Raw genomic sequence first — 15,062 nt, 5'->3', positions numbered from 1 at the left:
CGATTAGTTCATTGAATTCTCCAGCCTAACTATTGCCTTTTTTGGGGGGGGGGGGAGCAGAAAAGGCAATTGAAGTCCTTGCCCCGAGTTGATACCTTCCTGGAGATAATGAGGCCTGCCTAGGACGCCAAAATATCTAGCTACGGACTGCCTAGATTTTCAACATCCAAAATTCGGAAGAAAAAAGAATGGTTTCGAAGAAATATCGTATTTGTGCTAGAATATAACCAATATTTATTATGTGGAATGTATAAAGCTCAAGGTTGAACCCATTCCAATATAAAGTCCAGAGTACCTTATTTTTCGGGCAGCCCACCGCTCCTTCCCACCCAATGATGTTTCATCCGGGTGTTTCCAGAGTAGTTAACTACGGTTGCCGTCAATACCAAGGAGCCACATCGCGCTACGACGCCAGGGGTCCCGGGTTCGAATCCAGGCCTGGTCATGGATGTTTGTGAGTGTCCATTCATCATATCATAACTCATCCCCATCTTCGCAAATTAGCCAAAAGTGGCTCAAAAAGCGAAGTAAAATAAAAAGCAAATCAAATACCAAGGAGCGGCTCAAGATAATATTTTCACCCGGGCGAGGTGGATTTTTATCGCTCCCCCCCAACTTTTTACACTTTTCCACCTTCCTCAATAAAAAAATATGACCATGTCTGTATGGTTTTAAAGACAGAAAATAATAGTTATTTTTTAAACAATACTTTGTTTAATGTTTAAGAACACATTTGTTATAAGTAAGTATTTGTTTAATACCTACATAATGATATCAAAATATCAGTCACCGCTTAGCTTGTATGCTTGCATGAAACTACAATATAGCCGGCCTCCGTGGCGGAGTGGTTAGCACAGCGCGCTACGACGCCAGGGATCCCGGGTTCGAATCAGTGTTGCCACATGAAGGGAAATTCGAACCAAATTTTGAACGAAATGGGATGAAAAATACCAAAATTCCATTAAATTTTAAGACACCAAACTCAAAAATAGTACAGATTATGTACTATTTATTACTATTATTCTTAAAGGTTTTTAGTGAAGGGAAAAGTAGTGCAAAAATGGAAATTTTGCCCATTGGAAAGGGAAATTATGCCCTCAGATTGTGGCAACACTGGTTTAAATTGTAGGTCGTCTCGATTAGCCTATCTGTGCATAAAGTGGACTTAAAACAAATCCAAATCAATTTCAAGTACGTAGTTTTAAAATAAATCGCCACGCTAGTCATGAGGGCACCCCCGGTTCTGCGCCCTGGTCGCCCGGCCCTTAAACCGGCCCTGCCGATATCCCGCGGGAAGGCTTTGATCTCGGCAGTTTGTCGTCACGATTGACCCACGGAGGCAGAAAGACGACGCGAAATAAGCTAAAATGCAGTCGCCTTTGCCCCATCCTTTACTGCTGATTAAGGGAATCCCGTCCCCCAGCTCCTCCCAATTATGCCGACGACGTGGCGTGGAGCAATTCTTTGCATATTTTTTTCCCTTTCGGGCGCCTGCATTTCAGGGTTTCTGCCAAATTCCTGTTTCCTAATTGCATTTCAGAGGCGCTCGCGGATGGAGCAAAATGATGAGAAGCGAGTTTCAAAACTGAGACGCCCGAGAAAAAGTGAAAAACTGATTAAGGACGGGAGAAAACACGTTCGCAGGGAAAATCAGTTGCGGTTCTCGCCTAAATACCTTCTTGGTAGCTTAGTGGTTTGTGGTTTGCTTCACAAAATGGGGAATTGCAAGATTCCAGACTTCCAAATTCAGAAAAATCGACATGTGAGCTGGAAAAGTCAGGGAAATTACCCGTTGAGCGCCGAAAGTCAGGGAAAATTACCCATTGAGCGCCCGAAAGTCAGGGAAAATTACCCATTGAGCGCCAGAAAGTCAGGGAAATTTACCGATTGAGCGCCGAAAGTCAGGAAAAATTAAGTAATTTGGTACATGCTAGAATTAGAGAATTAAAATAAGGGTTTTTTTTCTTGAACGAGTTAGTTGTTCGACATGTGAGCGGGAAAAATCAGGGAAATCTACCCGTTCAGCGCCCGAAAGTCAGGGAAATTTTAACATTGAGCGCCGAGAGTCAGGGAAATTTGACCATTGAGCGCCGAGAGTCAGGGAAATTTGACCATTGAGCGCCGAAAGTCGGGGAAATTTACCCACTGAGCGCCGAAAGTCAGGAAAAATTAAGTAATTTGGTACATGCCAGAATTAGAGAATTAAAATAATTGTTTTTTTTTCTTGAACGAGTTAGTTGGTAAAAATCAACAGGTGATGCACGGTTTTTCAGGATGGGATGTTAATTCCAGGATTCGCCCACCTCCTTCGCTTTCGGGGAATTTTCTTGAACAAGTTGTATATAAGTTATTAACGAAATAGAATAACTACTAATTTTAGTATACTGTATGAAATCTGGGAAAAAATATGAAAAACACTTATCTGGAATATCCTCGGATATGATAATACTAAATTTGTAATATAATTTATAATGACTTTAGAATAACTTATTATTATTATTATTTCTAGTATACAATTTTATATCAACTGTGTACTAATATGTGTTTTGTATTATTGATTCACCCAAATAATATAAAGGATAACCACAGCTGTGCTCTCCACCACAAAAATTTATGGCCACCCCCATGAAAAACATTGGGTGGGCTCAAACACTACAAATTAACAAAAATCTCTTATCCTCCCTTCCATGCATCGTGATGTTAATTCACACAATGATTTCAAGAAGCATTCCACCACGAATTACGATACAAAAATAATGATAACTACAACACGATATATTATTGGCTGGGCTTAATATAAGTTTGCGCCACTGTTTTAAAAGAAGCTCTTCACCCCCTCACGGGAATGCAATTTTTAGGACCTTTCGCTGCATATTTCTCCAGGAATCTTTCGGCGAAAGGTCAGTGGAGCAGACTACACTGAGGAGGCGATGCTCTGTAGAGAATGAAAGGACTGGTATTTGCGTCAATGGGCTCCGATCCAGAGCAGTTTATTTCCTAGTTGCATGGTTCAAAACAATTCACTTTGTATTCTTTTAAGTTCAGCAACCTTGGATAATTCAACCAGGTCCTAAGTATGGCTTCTTAAGGCAGCGACAATGTAGTAGCGTTTCCGTGCATAGTTTTTGAAACTTGAACTTCCCGTGATGTGTGGATGTCCCAGACTGGATGTCGGATATTTATTTATTCCTCAGTCAGTTATCCGGATTTTCTGCTAGTTCCAAAAGTATTAGTGAAAGCAGTAGCGTACGCAGGATTTCATCAAGGAGGGTTATTTCTAAAACTTTCTCCATTGTTTCATTATATTGGGTGAGTCTTTTAAAAGAGGCCCCGTGGAAAATGCGCTCCTTGCATGTAGGCAACCTTGGTACACCGAAGAGAAGAGCGGGTTAGAGAACAGTCCAGGATATCGGTGCTAAGCATATTCGACAACATGACATGACATATCCTGGACTGTTCTCTGCCCCGCTCTTCTCTTCGGTGTATCATGGTTGCCTACAAGCAAGGAGCACATTTTCCACGGGGCCTCTTTTAAAAGACTCACCCAGTACTTCAATTAAATAATATTCATAATTAATTAATAATTATTATAATTAATTAATTAGTTGAATTACTACTAATAATACTAGTAGAGATCTACATAAATATAGTATTTATGAAAGCAATAAAACGAAATTAATTTTGTCATTTTTTCTTATAAAATAATTGTCTACTCAACGAGGTGAGACATTTTAAGTGTGAAGAAAATCCATAGAAACAAGAAAATATATTCAAATAAATTGAAATAATGAAAGTACGGAACTCATCCAAGAAGCTGCGGTGGTCTGGTCAGTAGGGCGTCAGACAACCATGCGGGAGATCCGGATTCGATTCCCGGAATTGGTTGGAATTGTCCCGGCTTTCTTGCCGCATAAATATCCCCGATAATCCACATCTGGGTGTCTCACTGTTGTTACCAACAAAACATTTTACAAGCTTATTTTCATTTGAATTCAGAAATTCAAACGTGCCGCGGGAAGCCGGATTGATGACTGTGTTATTCTTGTCGGCCTAGCCTTTGTCTATACATTAGCCCGCTTTCAACGAACCAAGAACTTTCTTTAGTTAGTGCTCATTGTTCACACAAAAAAGCCGGACCCTGTGGCTGAGTGGTTAGCACATCGCGCTGCGACGCCAGGGGTCCTGGGTTCGAATCCCGCTCGGGCTTGGTTGTTTGTGAATGTCCATTCATCAATTTCATCACTCATCCCCATCTTCGAAAATTAGCCAAGATGCACAAAACGCGAAGTAAAATAAACTAAATCAATCAATCACACAAAAAATACATGTTAATTGAACATTGTTGCAGCTGAAATACAAAACAACTTTTTTGTTATTTTCAAGAATTCTTGTTTATTTTCAAGGCATTCACTCTTAAAGACGCGTGTTTGGAAAGCTGTGCTTTTCTCCGTGCTGCATGGGAATAATGATTCAAATTATTATTATTATTATTATTAGTGGTGGTAGTAATAATAGTAGTAGTACTGTCGCAGGTCCTTGACAGCGATAAATTGGTCAGTTTTTTCCACAGCATTTTTCATAATATTTCAAAAGCTTAAAGAGGGGGGTTAAACCCCATAACCCCCCTTGCGTACGCCACTGAGTGAAAGAATGAACAAAACTGAATCTTGACTAAAATATGTTTTTTCTCTCAAATTTAGTGGAAACTTCCCCCTTGAATTGGTTCAAAAGAATTTCTTGTACGCATTTTACTATTGTTGATAAACAATACTAAAAATAAAAATAGTAAAATGTTAATAATGTTACTATTTGAACAGTTTTAAGTCATAACCAATAACATTGTCTCTCTAAAGAATTTGGATATAAATATTAGCTTCTTGTACATTAATTATACCGGGTGTCCCAGAAATCTTTCCCTGATTACAAACTTTACTCCTATCCGCTATATGCAATGTAGAGATGTGAAAGTGGTGCCAAAATGTTGGAAAACTAACAAGTTTTTTTGTTGTTGTTGTTGCAGGTCAGTGCCCAGAAAACCGGAAATGTTCACAAATCGGGAAAAAGCTCAGCATGTCCTCTGGTATCACGAGACCCGGTCATCAATAACAGTGCAGAGGAAATGTACAGAATTCTTTCGTCTAGAATATCTGCCATCAATAAGTTGGTATTTTAAAAAATGGAATTTATCTTCATTCCCAAATCCTGTCAAGTCCAAGAAACATTGTATGGAAAGATGCCACCCGATGTCAAGAGCATTAATTCCGGATTCCTTGGCACTGACACTGCTACACTACAGCCACATTACTGAAACCTACATCAAATAAACTTGGTTAGATTTCCAACATTTGACACCACTTTCACATCTCTACATTGCATATAGCGGATATGAATAAAGTTTGTAATCAGGGAAAAACTTCTGGGACACCCGGTATTAACCATAACAATATTGTTTTTTCCAATTAACTTTGTTAGAGTAAGGCTTTTATTTTTAAAAACCTATTTATGTGTGTGTGTGATATTAAGAGAACTCAATTTTGAGTTTTATTTAATTACACAATTAGTGCAAAATGTTTACTAAACCAATGGGAGGGGTTTAGACCGGCTATACCCTCCTTACAGACGGCTATGATTTTAGTGCATTTTTTTTTAAGTATTCTTACTGCATTTTAATCCTGCAGTTGCATTTAATTGTTATAACACCTGTGACGCTTTTCGTCAATATGAAACATTCAAGCTTACAAAGTCATAACAAAAGAAATGTTATACTTTTTCTTTAGGGCATCACTTTCGGAGTCCTATGTATAAAGAAGACCACAAACACCCCGGCTCGCTCCTAACAGCCAATCAGACGAGGAAGCAACAAACTTCAACCAATTAGCGACGTGATGAAAACATCAACACACGCGGCGCCTTTCATCGCCAGAATTTACTGCGCACGCCAACTAGATGCTTTTTTGACTCCCGAAGCTTGTGTGGAGCAGAATTTATGGTGCATATTCCCCTACCGCTGGCGAAAGAATTCCAACTCCGGATCTTGGCGAGTAGAAATCCTCTCTAGTCCACCATACCGGCTGTTCGAGCCTCTGTCAATAGCCATAGCGCGTCCTGCTTTGGCTACTGGTTTCACAATACTACCACAGTTGGGGAAGAGGGTCGCTAAAAATTGCTTTTTCCTGAAGTTGCACGTACATATTAAGTCTACGAGTCAAGAAAAAGTAAAGAAATCAACAAGTACGTCAAGAAGTCGACAAAAACTCACTTTTACTTCGGCTATATTACTGAAATATTGGTCAAAATAATATGCTTCTTCATTTCTTTCTGATTTTGATGGACTCCAATTTCCGACTGGTTTGAAACCCCCCCCCCTCCCCTCACGACTTACATTTTTTTAATATTAATTTGACAAATTTGAAAATTATTTTCAACCTTTTAAAAAAAACGAAGGTCTCTGAGGAAGAGGACCTTTCCTGTCATCCACCCTTAATTGAAATTTCACTTTGTTATTAGTAAATTAACAATTTTACGCTTCATTCCATATTGTGAGAATAAGACGAAGGAATGTTATGGTAGTAGATTTTTTAAACAAGTCCAATCCGGAGAGTGAAGGAGGGAGGTATGTGGTTAGGTCAGGACTACCATTCTTCTTCAGAGTAACTTGAGTCAGCTCTTAAGATTAAACAAACCCCATACTTCAGATTTGTGCTTCAAATTTTATAACAGCTGATGGGAGATCCATAACCCATAATGTACACCTTGCTGACTTCTAACAAGGAGGCTCTCTTACCTAATCCTCCCAAACTTCTTTTACATGTCATCCTCAGCACCTTCACAGACAGAGGCAGAGAATTGTGTTAGGGGTCAGCATTTGTACATTGCCCTGGGTGGGGTGACATTTAAAATCCAGCTCTGGCCCATCTCCTCCTTTCTTCCAAGACTTCCAGACTGGATTTTGCTTCCTGGAAAATCTCCCCACTGGCTGTCCGGATACAGGATCAATATCGTGAAACTGGGTCTTCACCAGAATCGAACCCTGGAGCACCATAGTTTTTTTCTTAATCATTCCCTCTCCATATCTCTTTTTCTTGTAAATTTGCCTTTGGGCCGAGAGCGCGTGTGTGTGTATCTTTCTTCACTTTTTGCTCTACTAGCGTTTTATCATCAACTGCATTTCATTATTACTGCAGGGGCACCAACTTTTGTTTTGTTCAAGTTCACAAAAAAACTGATAAATCCTCCCTTCCATACATCAACAATGCATCATTACTTTTTTTAAAAAAAAAAACTGTTATTAACTGATTGCACTAAGTACTTCACCACAAAGCACGATAACAAAAATACAATAAAAACACAACACATTGTTGGGTGGGGCATATAAGTTGGCACCACTGATTACTGCTGTCTGATTTTTGCTCCATGTCCAATTTATGAGCTTTGAAAGAAGGGCTTTTAAGTTTGTAATATATTTACTACTGCCAAATTTTGAAGATGACCAAAATTATTCTCAATATATATTGGTTGTCTCTGGGTATGTACGTACATGATAGCATAGATGAATCATAATTATGTTGCCAAAGAATCTCTATTGTTATAGAAATTAGAAATAGAGCATTTGCATTCTCAGTGGAGGGTAAGGTGTGAATGATTATTCTGTTATTTTAGTGGTAACCTTTTTGAAATTGACATGTGCATTTCAGTTAAGTATTATAGCATGCAGCTCATAGATGATTGTTTATTGACTATTTTTTTGTTTTGTTTCCCAGATGTTGCAAATGCAATCTAGTATGGACCGGCTGAGTCATGAGCTGGCAGCGCAGCGGGACCGGCAGGTGCGCCTCCAATCTGTACAAACCGACATGGAACTTGACCTTCCACCGAACATCCCACTTCCGGACGGGGAAGAGTTCCCGTATGGCAGTGCCACCAGGCTTCAAATTCGGGATAGTGAGCAGGTAAATGCTTGTTAAGTTTAATGTGGCTCATACCAGACTATAATGTGCTGGACAAACCGATGTCAACCTGAACCAACTTAAAATGAGGTCTCATAGATATATTGGTGGGGGGGGGGGGGGGAGAACTAAAGTATACCGTGCGTCCATTTCCTTGCAAGGCCGAGAGATCGGGAGAAGACATATGACAGGCGGCGCTAGCGGAGATGCCTACATTTTCGACCAGTAACGTCCTGCTTAAGTTTTCCCTCGAAAGCATTTTGCTTCGCTCGGAATCGTTTGGAGGTTTTGAACACTATATCAAGATTATGTTGTTCTTTCCTTCACGACCACAGGTGCCCTGGACAGAGCTGCGAATGAGTGAGGAACAGACCTTGAACCAAGAGTGTGTTCATTTCATACTGTGTGAAAGAGTGTGGTCTTTGGTTACTTGCCGTGCTACTTCTTTGTGTAATTGCAGTGTGTGTGTGTGTTGTGTGTAAGTGAGGCCAGCCCCAAAGTTCACGTTAGAACAAAGAATTTTTATGTTTGACTGTGAAAACAGACTCTTGTCGAGATGTGTGTAGGCAATTTGCAGAAATTCCCTGGCGTTTCACCTCCAGGTAAAGAGGTGGTTAGACGTCTTGTCCTTAAATTATAAGAAACTGGATTGTTAAATTTTAGAACCCTTAAGCAAAAACAACTGATTCTAACCGTGGACATCACTTTGAACAACTCTTATAACACACGTTAGTGCTCGTTTTGCAATATTAATATAAATATCTGCATGCTAAAGATATGTCCATAAAAATAAGTGGGACGTTACTGGTCGAAAATTTCCACATCTCCACTAGCGCTGCCCGCCACACTTCTCCCGATCTCTCGGGCTTGCAAGGAAATGGACGTATGGTATTTGACCATACATCTCAGTAGATTGTGCAAAACATCCACTCTGCATTGATCAGTGTTAAGGTCTGGTATAAGTGCTTTTAATTTAATGATCTGAACTGTAGGTTTTCCTATTTTAAATTGCTTTTAGTTAATATCTTATTTAATGTTATTTCCCACTGTATTAATTCAGCATGCTTAAGACACAGAAAATAATTAAAGTGTTATTGATAAAACATGAATTTTTATGTAGCAAAATGTAGATACATATTTTAACTTTCAAAAGTATATTTATTGTACATTATATATGAATACAATGAGTTGATTTTTTAAAAATACAAGGTGTACCCAAATGAAAATAGGAGTTTTAAACTTGTATATTTTCTATGCTATACACATTACAAATATGAACCATATATGAAATGAAAGAGTAACTCGACCAAGTTTCAGTTGTACGCATGCGCTAAATTTGTTTGGATGGGCCATTCATTAAGATGGCGACCCCCGAGCACAAGTCTTTTTTTGTGTTGGAACTCGCAATGTCTAATTCAGTTGTTACAGTTCAACGGGCACATCGGTGAAGATTTGGAAGTGTCTGACAAAAACATTCGTAGGTGGTATATCCAGTTTAAGATGATAGGATGCTTGTGTAAAGGTAAAAGTTCAGGATGGCCACGTGTATCAGGCAAGAAGATGAATAGCATCAGAACGGTTTTCACTCGCAGTCCTAGAAAATCTGTGTGGCGGGCGAGTCAAGAACTAGCAATGCCAACAATGTGGCGGCGAGTCAAGAACTAGCAATGCCAACAATGTGGCGGCGAGTCAAGAACTAGCAATGCCAACAATGCGGCGGCGAGTCAAGAACTAGCAATGCCAACAATGCGGCGGCGAGTCAAGAACTAGCAATGCCAACAATGCGGCGGCGAGTCAAGAACTAGCAATGCCAACAATGCGGCGGCGAGTCAAGAACTAGCAATGCCAACAATGCGGCGGCGAGTCAAGAACTAGCAATGCCAACAATGCGGCGGCGAGTCAAGAACTAGCAATGCCAACAATGCGGCGGCGAGTCAAGAACTAGCAATGCCAACAATGCGGCGGCGAGTCAAGAACTAGCAATGCCAACAATGCGGCGGCGAGTCAAGAACTAGCAATGCCAACAATGCGGCGGCGAGTCAAGAACTAGCAATGCCAACAATGCGGCGGCGAGTCAAGAACTAGCAATGCCAACAATGCGGCGGCGAGTCAAGAACTAGCAATGCCAACAATGCGGTGGCGAGTCAAGAACTAGCAATGCCAACAATGCGGCGGCGAGTCAAGAACTAGCAATGCCAACAATGCGGCGGCGAGTCAAGAACTACCAATGCCAGCAATGACAAGTGTGGAAAGTGTTAAGGAAAAGACTCCAAATGAGACCGTACCATCTGCAGCTGTTACAGGCCCTAAAGCCTGCAGATCATTTGGCTCGTAGGAACTTCGGCACAAAAATTCTTAATGAAGAAGATGACGATTTTCTTAGTCGTGTGATTTTCAGCGTTGAATCTACATTTCATCTACGGGGAAAAGTGAACACACATAACACACAAGACACGTCCAAATCTTCGCCGATATGTGGGTTGAACTGTAACAATTGATTTAGACCTCGCAAGTTCCAACACAAAAAGACTTACGCTCGGGAGTCGCAATCTTTACTAATTGCTCTGCCAAGCAGCAGAGTTAGGAAACAAATTTAGCCCATGCGTAGAATCGAAACTTGGCGAGTTACTCTTTCATTTCATATATGGTTCATATTTGTAATGTGTATAGCATAGAAAATATGCAAGTTTAAAACTCTGATATTCATTTGTGTACACCCGATATGTTTTACAACATGTATGCATTTTCAAACAAAGAATTGGCAGATTTGGTGAAATTAGTAATGGTTTCGAATGGTGATATTGCCAGTGTAATGAATGATGAACTACTGCAATGCCACCTATGTGCACCCTCACAATCCTGAACATCTGTTTACAAAACATTAAGCATGTTAATGAGCCCATTGGCTAACATGACCCAGATAGATTTGTTGATTTATCTGGGATAGGTGTTGCGAGGAGTTCAGCAAACACTTAATCCAGATAGTGTGTACAGGACCTCTGCTGTGAACGCACACAGTCAGCTTGAAATGTGTGTGGGGCTGGGAAACTAGGAGAGATAGCAATGTTTTAGCATAAAGGGTGAAAGTGGCTATCTTTGTACATTACAAAATGGTTTATAACATGGCAAATAATGTTGAAATAAATGAAGCCAGGAAAACGCATTAGTCATTATAATGACAATGAATCGTTTTTGTCTTTGGAGAAATGTATAAATGTTGAAGATTTGTTGTTTGAACCTACGCTGGTAATAATCTTCTAACCCTTACAATTTCATCACTTTTAAATGCAGCTCGTAGATACAAGTATTGGTTTACCTCTTGTATGAATTTTTTTTATTATTATTATATATATTCTCTTCCACTTCTGCTGAAGTAGTTTTTGTTGTACCTTAGGCCTGGCCAACAGTTTTATTTTTAATGTCTCCTGTTTCAATTGGATACAGTGATATTCGTAATTTTGAACTGATTAGATGTGATTAGAGTTTCTCATGCTGTTTAGAGTTTGTAGTAGTTCCGTATTGCCATAAGCCTATTTTCTTCCCTATCAAACTGGTGGCAACACTGCACTGTCAGAATGCATACAAATGGCACCATTAAAGTGGTCAGGGAGAATTGGAAACTCATATTATGGTAATCGGTGTTTTAGAAGGTAAACATATTTTTATCAATAATAATGATGTCCACAGTAATCTCCGTACAACCGAACACCCCTGAAAGTGGTCTCCCCATGGCACATCACCAACCAGTGGCGGCTCGTGTTCTGGGTCTATGGGTGTGCACTTCAGTCTATCATCCAAAAGTGTTATACCACCCCTGTGAAATATTCACACACCCGTTTTTGCGTACATAATGAAGCTTAATATATTGGCAAACCAAGTTTTGACGACCTTTCACTGAAAATGGGGTTATGACAGAGTTATACGTATTTCATGATTTTTTTAACACTAATTTTTTTACAAATTTAAATATTTCTGAGATTATCCAGCCAATCACGAGATGAGCGATGTTATTGTGCAGTATGTAATTCAGCATTCGATAACCTGACAAAATCACTCAAAACATAGAAATACCGATCTACAATATTAATACTATTGTCGATTTGCAAAATATTTCATAAAAACTTTCTCCCCGGCTCTGCTGATATTAATGAACAAGGACATTGGTGTACACCAAATAAGCCGATCCAACTACCACATGGAGGAAATCAGTTGTAATCTATCTAGCTGTTGTTTATTTCTAATGACAGACTGATCAAACCAAGCAAATCAAGCGAAATCAAGAGAATAATAAATGTTAAAGCAAATAACAGTACTCTCTAAGTTCACACTGCCCTGCTTCATAATCGTACTTCAGAATATTCCTTCTCTTCTGCCGTATCCATATATTACTGCAGTTGCTACAGGCTTTGTAGCTAACTTCCCTCCAAAAATTCAATAACGTTAAGACTGCTTTCGCTATGTACAGTTTCCCTATTCATCATGAAATCAAACACTTTGCACTGAAACAGGAACGACCTTTTGACAGCGTTAAATAATTTTGTAACGCAGTAACAGCCACACAATGCAAAACAGCTGACAATTTGATGCACGCTCCCTCCCCGTGGGTTGATAATTCGGCTACTGCGCCACAGAGGCTGTTCATTTTGACCAAGATGCACGAAGCAAAGGCATGCTTAAAACACCCGTTCTGGTTTCAGTTGCCCTCCCCCTCCTCCTTTTCTTCCCCTGTTATGCTCGGGACAATATACAATCGAAATTTCCCTTTCATAAAAAAAATCCCTCAATTTGCGATGATGTATGGGTTGCCTCGACTGCGTCACACGATCTCCAATGGAATAGGTTTGCAACACCACATTCGCTCGCACACAGATCGCTGCGTTCACAGCCTTCCTAAGTGATGCAACCTCCCCTTACACTGCACTCAAGCCAAAACACCCAATCAGCATCCTCTACGCGACTGCTGCAACAGCGTCATAGGGAGCGAAACTAACATTGCGTTCAAGCCCCGATCGCAGCCTGGGAACACATGATGTTTCGAAGGAGATAAAGAGTTCAATAAATAAGTATAATAATAATGATGATTTGCATTACAGATTTATTTGGGTGTGAAGTCTCTACTGTCACCAACTATGAGGCAGGTGGTGAATACCATTAGCTGCATGTGTCTCGCCTCTCATGAAAATTGCCCTCTTTGTTCACAAAGCCACATAGTAAATCACCACGGAATGCTTTCAGTATTAGGCTAAATGCCCAAGTTGTTAGGGTTAGTTCTCTTAGCATAGCTAATACATTTTCAGTGTACTTATGCTAAGAACCAAACCTAATATCGTAGGCATTCCACATCTGATGTCTGAACACAAAGTAGTTCTCGTGTTGTGCAATAAAGGAGACCCAATCAGTTGCATGGACAGAGATCCCCAACAACACAACAAACCCTTCACATTATCGTGAAGAACTATGGTATTGGACAGCAGTTCTAGATGTTTCTCACAAACACCATGACACAACTGATACTGCAGAAATAATTTGTGATACTGAGCATCCACAGTATGGCCCTCACGAACCAGATGACACACAAGAATATCTTAACTATTAAGTCAAAATGATCATGAGTTTCATGGAATAGGGATTCTGTCAAACCTTGTGGTATCGTGCTGGAGTAGCATGATGACATTAATTTGCTGCATCAATTTCAGGTTTGTATGTGCGTATCAATGTTTCATCTATTGCAATTTACACAATTGAACATGTTGTTTGTTCCCTTTGCAATGGAGAGATGAATGTGACAGGTTTCATAGCATCAGTACCTTTTAAAATTGATGCGACACCCACTTGGCAGCAACCTTGTGGAATTTGAGGACATGTCATAATATGTGAAACACAGTGTAGACAACATTCCTGTATTCTCAGCCAATTCCTGCACAGTCAAGTGTCTGTTTTCTTCTAAGCATTGTTTGACAATGACATGTCTCTTGGAACACACAACATCCAGTACACCACAGGTTTGTTGATACTCATCTCTGTTGGAATGCCCCACACTCGCCTTGCCACTGTTTGATGTGGCAAAGCATTATCACCACTTGCGTATTTCCCCCCCCCCCCCCCCCATGAACTGAAATTTCAACTATGATTGCTGCTCCACTTTACAGACTTCCATTTTTAAACAGTTCCGGCAACACACTGCCAATTTTATTGCTCGATAAGATGCAACCACTGTATCACCTACAGGCTTTCAAACATGCATTCTGACATTACAGTGTTGCCACCTGTTTGGCAGAAAGAAATAGTTCCCCATGAATTACATTGCAACCCATGTATAATAGACAATTGTGACTAATTTATGTGAAGATTTTTCAGGATATTCTAGGAGAAATTATAAACATACATTTCTTTAGAATTTAGAATATTGGTTATTCTCCTAAATGATCCTGAAAGATTTTTTTTTTCAAAAATATTTCTCATAGTTCAACAGAATATTAGGGTACAATATCCCCCCCCCCCAAAAAAAAATATGTCGTAGTATTTAATGTCAGGTAAGTATGGAGAATAACAGGTAAAGTCTCGGAGAAAGAAATTACATTCAGGTTATTAGAAATTAATAGAATAGAAAAGTCACTAACGAATTAATTCTTAAAAATTAGTGTCTTTCATGACTTGAATGGAAATCTTGCTGCTCTTATCGGAAAAGGAATAAATATGAATAATTGTATTTCGTTGTACATTTAATTACACATTCAGCACAATATAATCAATTTTGAATGTTAAGACACGCTACTTGGGTTCATTTTATACTCTGCTCTCTAATAATCTGAGTTTCATTAAAGTATTTAGGTTTTTCCAAAAAGATTGGCACTCCCCTCATAACTTCAGAAACTTAGCAGTTTGAAGTGTGTGTGGGGGGGGGGGAGGTAGGTAGGTCACGTATTGCCACCAGTTGATTTTGCTGCATTGCACAGGAAGAACAGTGCTGCGTTATTCGTGCAGGACAAACCAAGAAATTATGGAAGCAGATAGTCATGGTGAACGATGGACAGCATGGTTCCTTTGGAAGAAATGAGTGGCTGGTTGGGACATGCACATGAGGTTAGCAGCCGTGTGTGGGAATGCAGCACCAAG

The 15,062-nt window shown here is 39.8% G+C and overlaps 1 protein-coding gene across 6 annotated transcripts in view; it reads left to right on the top strand.

The window, feature by feature from the left end:
• The window catches only part of LOC146004782 (uncharacterized), a 336,182-nt gene that overhangs the window by 308,207 nt on the left and 12,913 nt on the right, over positions 1-15,062 (top strand). For all 6 annotated transcript variants that reach the window (XM_083143803.1, XM_083143805.1, XM_083143806.1 and 3 more), the window contains one exon: positions 7,761-7,949. In XM_083143803.1, the coding sequence (XP_082999929.1) occupies positions 7,761-7,949 (189 nt within the window). The remainder of the gene's footprint in view (positions 1-7,760; positions 7,950-15,062) is intronic.

This window comes from Lepisma saccharinum, chromosome 22 (assembly GCF_977018435.1).
Source record: "Lepisma saccharinum chromosome 22, izLepSacc3.1, whole genome shotgun sequence".
NCBI lineage: Eukaryota > Metazoa > Arthropoda > Insecta > Zygentoma > Lepismatidae > Lepisma > Lepisma saccharinum.
This window is presented reverse-complemented; position numbering and strand designations above follow the sequence as displayed.